This window comes from Nyctereutes procyonoides, unplaced genomic scaffold, assembly GCF_905146905.1.
Source record: "Nyctereutes procyonoides isolate TBG_1078 unplaced genomic scaffold, NYPRO_anot_genome, whole genome shotgun sequence".
Classification (NCBI taxonomy): Eukaryota; Metazoa; Chordata; class Mammalia; order Carnivora; family Canidae; genus Nyctereutes; species Nyctereutes procyonoides.
Genome location: NW_026575124.1, coordinates 44,460 through 52,210, shown reverse-complemented (window position 1 = coordinate 52,210; position 7,751 = coordinate 44,460). Strand labels below are relative to the sequence as shown.

General features: G+C 43.3%; 1 protein-coding gene across 1 annotated transcript; it reads right to left on the bottom strand.

The window, feature by feature from the left end:
- Positions 1-2,113: 2,113 nt before the first annotated feature.
- On the bottom strand, positions 2,114-3,118 carry LOC129517241 (olfactory receptor 8S1-like). The gene has a single exon (XM_055336913.1). It carries the CDS (start codon positions 3,116-3,118, stop codon positions 2,114-2,116), a length of 1,005 nt encoding a protein of 334 aa, XP_055192888.1.
- Between the last annotated feature and the right edge of the window lie 4,633 nt (positions 3,119-7,751).

Sequence of the window (7,751 nt, the reverse complement as noted above, 5' to 3'; positions counted from 1 at the left end):
TAAATCTCAGGCCGCATTCGTAGGTTTTCAGGATGATTTGAAAATTATCTATGTAAATGGTGGGGACAGGTGACTTGGGGACCCTACTTTTCCGCCAACTTGCCCCGCCCCCAATAGTCGGCCTTTGTTAATGTAATTTATACTCCTTGAAATTCTTTTAGATGGCTGAATAGTATCTTCTTTATCCATTCATCAGTCAATTGCCTTTTGGCCTCTTTCTATAATTTGGCATATATTGATGCTGCTGCTATAGACATCAGGATGTGTGTGTCCCTTTAAATCAATATTGTGTATTGTTTGTGTAAATACCTGGTAGTGCAATTGCTAGAGTGTAGGGTAATTTTATTTTTAACTTTTGTTTTGGAAAATGTTTATTTATTTGAGAGAGAGAGGGAGAGAAAGACAGAGAGAGAGAGAGAGCATCCCAAGCAGACTACAGGTGAGTGGGGAATCTGAAGTGGATCTTCATTGATCTCAAGACCCTGAGATCATGACCTGAGCCAAACTGAAGAGTCAGATGCTCAACTGACTGTGCCACCCAGCTGCCCCTATTCGTAACTTTCAGAGGAACTTCCATACTGTTTTCCAGATGGCTGTACCAGTTTATATCCCCACCAACAGTGCAAGAAGGTTCTCCTTTCTCCCCTCCTTGCCAACACCTGTTGTTTCCTGTGTTAATTTTAGCCAAACTGACAGATGTGAGGACGTATCTCACTGTGGTTTTTGACTTGTGTTGCCCTGATGATGAGTGATGTTGAACAACTTTTCATGTGTCTTTTAGCTATCTGCATGTCTACTTTGGAAAAGATCTGTTCATGTCCTCTGCTCATTTCTTAACTGGATTATTTGTTTTTTGGTATTGAGTTTGATAAGTTCATTATAGATTTTGGATACTAATTTATCAGATATAGGTCACTGCAAATATTTTCTCCCATTGTGAAGGTTGCCTTTTAGTTTGTTGATTGTTTCCCTTGCTGTGCTGAAGCTTTTTATCTTGATGAAGTCTCAATAGTTCATTTTTTCTTTTGTTTCTCTTGCCTCTGGAGACATGTCTAGCAAGCAGTTGCTGTGGCCGAGGTCAGAGAGGTTGCTGCCTGTGTTTTCTTCTAGGAGTTTGATGGTTTCCTGTCTCATGCTTAAGTCTTTCATCACTTTTGAATTTGTGTATGATGTAGGAAAGTGGTGCAGTTTCATTCTTCTGCATGTTACTGTCCAGTTTTCCCAACACCATTGGTTGAAGACACTGTCTTTTTCCCCATTGGATATTCTTCCTGCTTTATTGAAGATTAGTTGACCATATAGTTGTAGGTCCATTAATGGGTTTTGTTCTGCTCCATTGGCCTATGTGTCTGTTTTTGTACCAGTACCAACTGTCTTATGACTACAGCTTTGAAATATAGCTTGATGTCTAGAATTGTGATGCTGCCAGCTTTTCTTTTCTTTTTCAAGATTGCTTTGGCTATGTGCAGTCTTATCTGGTTCCATACAAATTTTAGGATTGCTTGTTCTAGCTCTGTGAGAAATGCTAGGAGGGTTTGGATAGGGATTGCATTAAATGTGTAGATTGTTTTCAGTAGTACGGACATTTTGACAATATGTGTTCTTCTAATCCAAGAGCATGGAATGTTTTTCCATTTCTTTGTGTCCTCTTCAATTTCTTTCATAAGGGTTCCGTAGTTTTCAGCGTACAGATCCTTTACTTCTTTGGTTAGGTTTATTCCTAGGTATCCTATGGTATTCAGCACATCAACATAAAGTTTGGATTGTTTTGTTGACATAGGATTTTTTCTATTTACCAATGCTTTATTTAAAAACTTACTAGAAGTTGGGATTTGCAAATGTTAACTTCTGTTTAATAATGTCTCCCTCATTTTTAGTTCTTTGTGCAATACCTCAGTAAGATGCTGAATCACCTGAAATGATCATCGAATCTTTTCAACCTAATTATTTTGATGTCTTATCCAAATGTATTGTGGAAAATTGTCTCCACATTCCCTTCCAACCAATGGAACACAGACTTTCCAATAAGGAGCCCTAGTCAAGAACTAGAGGCTTGGAGTAATAGCCAAGCTCTATTTCAACAAACTCAGGAATCTTTCTTCCAAATAGTGTGTCACTGTGTGTGGGAGAAGGTGGGAACAAAAAAAGAAATGCAAAGGAAACCAGTCTTTGTAACCATGTGTCTGTCACTACTTAAGAGATATTTTCCCAGTGTCCTTCTCACAGCTGCCTTCACTTCTTTATTCTTTAGGCTGTAGATGAGGGGATTCAGCAAGGGTGTGACTGCACTGTACTGCAAGGACAGGAGCAAATCCAGGGAGGAACCGGTTGTGGGCATAAGGTAGCGAATCAAACCTGAGCCAAAAAATAGGGTCACTGCAATGAGGTGGGAGGAGCAGGTGGAGAAGGTCTTGCTTCTGCCTGAGGTGGAGCTGATGCTCAGGATGGTGGAGACGATACGGGCATAGGAGAAGAAGATTGGGAGAAAGGTCCCAAGCCCATGCAGTAAGGTGGAGCAGATCAAGATGTCAACACTGATGGAAATATCTGAGCAAGAGAGAGGGAAGAGGGAGGGCAGTTCGCAGGTGTAGTGCTGTATGGTTTGGGCCTCACAGAAGTCCAGGTTAATAGCCAAGAGCACAATGACAAATGCATTGAGACAGGCCAGACCCCATGAGATCAACACCAGCTTCACACAGAACTGGGTGCTCATCACCTGGCCATAGAGCAGTGGGTGGCAGATGGCAGCATAGCGGTCATAGGCCATCGCTGAGAGCAGAAAGGCTTCAGTCCCTGGTGTGATAAACACAAAGAACACCTGTGTGAGGCAGCCCTTCACTGAGATGGTTCTCTTCTCAGACAGAAGGTCCTTCAGTAGCTTGGGCACAGTGACAGAAGAGAAGCAGAGGTCCATGAAGGACAGGTTACTCAGGAAGAAGTACATGGGAGTGTGGAGGCGGGAATCAGCCCTGATCACCAGCAGCATCATCAGGTTCCCCATCACAGTCAGGAGGTAGATCCCCAGGAAGAACACAAAGAGCAGAGCTTCGATGTAGGGGTCGTCGGACAGCCCAATGAGAATGAACTCCGTGATGGTGCTGTGGTTCCTCCAGGCCATTTGTGGAGGGGGTTTCCCTGGAGTAATAGAGAAATAGTGATGAGATCCCTCTCCTTCACGTCATCACCCCTCTTACCATACATGCTTCCCTGCTTCCCTACACTCTGTGCGGACATCTCCAGGCTGCCCTCACTGTCTATCGGGAAGAATTTTTATCTTGTTCGGTTATAACTGATTTATGTTTGCACAGTTCAGAGAATCTTCTTCTTCTTCCATAGGGATTTACCTGGAAAAATGAGTTTCGCTGGTTCACTTCCACATCCCTGCATTAAGATTCTATTGCAATCTTCTAGCATTTAGAAACCTAAAAATTCTAGCATGTATTTGCAGGGATCTTCTAAACTTTTTCCCTTCAAATTCTGAATGATAAATTTTGTTCAATCATCCAATGTCCCCTTACCAGAGCTGCCATCCATTAGGAAAAGTAGGCGTCTATCTTACATGACTGATAAAAAAAATAAATTTCTTTTAACATCAGAAGAAAAAATGAATATAGTACAGCCTGGGTTGTATCCATTTTTAAAACTGCTTCAATAGTATAAATTATAATAATTTTTATGGAAAGGGGTCTATGAAGGCAAAAGTACCTGGGGCCATGGAATTCATAATGTGTCACTGCTCTCTACTTCATAACAAGCATTTAAGTAAAATAAAACTCTATTAAATACAATTCTCAATGACTATCTCAATTGTTTCAAAGTAGTTCCATAATATTGGAGAAGGAATTATTAGCCTCCGGATAAGGAAGTTTATCCCCATTTTACCTGTGAGAAGTCTCATATTAAGGGATATTTGCAACGTCATGTTACAGTAAGTAGAGGAAGAAGGAAATAAACACCATTATTTTTCTAATTACAATGCAATGTCTAGGCTTAGTTCACATCATGAGGAACCCTTTTCTTACCTGGACCTTTAAATTCTTCCTCATCTGCCCTTTAACTTTGGCCATTATGGCTGCTTTTGATACCAGAAAAGTCTGCTTGCTTCTGTGTCTTTGCTCACCTTCTCCTCTATATATTCTCCTCTTAATTCCAGAGATGCAGACTCTCATGGGCCTTCCAATGTGACCTATCGCCCTGCTCAATTCCTTATAGCCTGACCTCACTTCTCCCTACTTGAAATCCCAGCTCTCTGTTCAAATCTCAGGGCCATCAGCGCTCAGGTGCCTTATGTGATGGTCTGATTCTGTGTCTGGCTCATGGGGGACTCCTATCTGGGTTCCCCCCCACCCCCGATGTGAGCTCCATGAGAACAGAGCCACAACTGGACAAGCACAGTCACAAACCAGCATATCTCTGGTTCTCTCCCACCCATTAGCTTCTGATTACCTCTCTAATCTCTGTCCAATTGAGGCATCTCTTGTGTTCCTCAGAGACCTCTTGACCATGCTCAGCACAATCTCATCCCTTCCTCCTTGGGCCCCACAGCACTGGCGCCTGGAGGCACACTGTAGACATGGCTGTCTGCCACTGTTGCCTGACACCCCACTCACAAAGATTGGAGTCCAAGCTGCTCAAATTCAAGGTTGTTATCATATGCACAGAGCTCATCAGGTCATGCTGCTGCTATCCTCTCTCCCCTGCTCTCATACTGATAGAATCCAAGGGCTCTGTGGCCAGCATTGCAAGAGTATGCTTATGTTCTTATTGTGGACATGTTATTCCTCTATGGCCCCCCTCTAGGGTCAGAGGCAAATTTTCTTTTAAACAAAGTTTTTTGAATCCCTTTCTCCAGATTTCAGCTGTGTAACCAGGAGGAGCAGATGGTGAGCCATTTAGTAAAATGAGGACACTAAGATTCATTTTGACCCCTAACTTCTTGGACTATGTAGGGAGTCACTGTCCTATGAGAAGATTCCTTCCTCACTTGGACATTTAAAGCTAACTTATCAATATTCTTTTTTGTCTGTCAGTCCACAGTCTGATCCCACAGTAGGCTTCCGTCCTCATAGAACTATTTATCCCACTGACCCAGAGAACCCTGCTTCTGACCCTTTGGGCTTTGATAGCAATGTATGACTAGGTGTTAAGTTACATTAAGGAAAGCCTAACTTCTGATCCAATTAACAAATCCACTAGTCCCACCTCAGTCCATCTTAGCCCTGAGTCTAGGTTACCTGTGTTGCAGGACAGGTAGTGAGATGTTCACTCTTATATGCCTGCAGGATATTAGCTTTGGTCCAGTGATGGTGAACCATAACTGACTGGAGAAGTTACTTTTGAGGATCCTGCATGGATAAAATTGCAGATACTGCTGAGAGCAAACTCTGGGTGAATCTATGCAATCAACACAAAATGATATGATAAATGGAAGCCATTCTTTTCAAAGACTCATGTATTTCAAAATATTTATGGATATGTCTACCTAAAAATCACTTCCATTCTTCCACTGACACTCACAAAGGGTACCGGGCTACAGTGCTCACAGGGGGTTCAAGTTCTCATCTGAAGAACACTGTAGTTGTTGTGCAGAATTCTTTTCTGTCCTGACATAGGTCGTATTATGTATAAACAAAGACACCAGTTACTTCTCTCATGTGATTTTCAGGTTGCACACAGAATGGAATCTTCCTCCCCATTATCAATTTTGAACAATACTTCATTTCAATGTCTGGGATTTCTTTAGTGACCAGGGACTATTCTTAGCATTTACATCCTGGATCTATTAAGCTTTAAAATAAAACACTTGCAGTCACCCTTGTGAAGGGATGATATTGGCTTCATTTAATCCTGAGCTATACCAGACTGATGCCAGATGCAGAACATAGATCGTGAGCAGGAGAGGATTGAGGGAAAGTAGGGAGACTGGTGATGGAGGGTTGGGAGCTGTTAAAGGAGGGGATTTCAGCAGTGTCTTCGATGAACACCTGCATCATTATTTTGCCACCTGGGACACTTCACATTCATTGGACACCTGAATATTTGATCAATTTCTCTTGCAAAGCTATATGGCAAGATATTGGGTATGTATATTATTTTGTGGCTTTCAGGAAGTTAACTAAGATCAGCATCTTCTCCAATGGAGCTGCTAATATAGCAAATCACTGATTTCTTTCTCAGACTTAGGGATGAAGCCCAAAGTTGAGAACAACTCTGCTGGAGCTATGGTCACCCAATCTTGCCCATAGAGGAAGCCTTTGACAGCCAGTTTCCATTAAGAGGGAGTGTTTGGCGTGTGGAAAACTTACGTGCACACAGGCTGCTCATTGTCTTTGGAGTGAAGAAATGCCTGAAGGTTGTGTGCAGAAGGTCAGACTAGACACGGTGGCTCTAGGGATCCTGTGAGCTGGTCTGTGGCATGCAGACCCTCGGTGCTAGGTGCATGGGATGAAATCTGTTTCGGGGAGAAGCATATCAGCACTGGGAGCAGGTGGGACTTGAGACAAACTTGATCCACTTGAAGTGATTCTCAGAGCTGTTTTCTGCTCTCCTCACTCACACTATTCACAGTGTCTCAGTTGACTAGTTTTCAGGTGACTTGAATATCAAGGGAAGGAAGTCTACTGTGCTTCTACTCTTGTACTGAGCAGGCAGGAAAACAGGTGGCTCCAACAGTGTGAGCCCTATCTCTGATGCCCTCTTTTCATCCAGGTGACAGCCTTTTTCAGTGCTTTGGTTTCCTGAAGCATGAGAGGATTGATGCCTAGACTTTAAGGTGTCACTGTCTTCAGGTGAGGTAGGATGGAGAGAACGTGTCCAAGGCAGCTGGTACAAAAGCACCGTTTGGACAGAGAGATATATAGAGTCCCACCCAGGGAGATGGTCTGCCAAGGAGTGAGGTGTTCCCGCCTGTAGCTTAGGGACAAGGAATGCGTGGAGCAGGAGCCAGAGGCTTTAGGACCAATGGAAGGGATCCTGAGGTGGAGATGGAGGAGGAAAAAACCCCCACCAGAATTGAAACACACAGAGCATCCCAGGCAGAAAAATAGGAGGACCACCAGAAACACAGAGAAGATATTACCATCTCCTGGCTTTTCTTGGAGGAGGCAACTGCACGTGTTCCGTCTTCGCCTTCAGGACCAGACACTTGGTAGGTAATCCCAATAAGAGAAGCCCTGTCACAAGCATCTCTTTACAGAGCACATAGCCTGTTCCCTTAGCTGTCAGTGAGTGAAGGAAGTTAGAATAAGGGAAGCTCTGGAAGCACTGGATCTATCAGAGCATCAGGATTATTTTCCAGAACACCTAAAGAGAGGGGTGTCATTCTGCAATGGAGGCCACTCTATGGAAGGACAGAGACAACATTTCCAAACAGCTCATATTCTGAACAACAGACACACATTTCATGAATACCTTCTCTCCTGAACTCAGGGGCAGTGGTGTGCTACGTCTTCCTTTATGCTCTCTGTGCTTCTGAATGCTCTTCTAAGAGTGTCACTTAAAGAAGGAAGAATCGACCAGAACCAATCAAAAGGCTGCCTGTACTTCAGCAGCCATGGTGTGTTGTGGGCCCCCAGGGGAAGCTGGGCTGCTGCCCTGTAATCCCTGAAGTCCCAGCCTGAAGCTGAGCTCTGGACTCAGTAACCACAGCTTGCACTTAACTAGAAAGGTAAATGTAGTCTGAGGTACAGGAGTTCTCTCCAGGGTGATATTTCAATTTTCTGATCTAAGGCAATTATTTAAAGTCTAGGAGA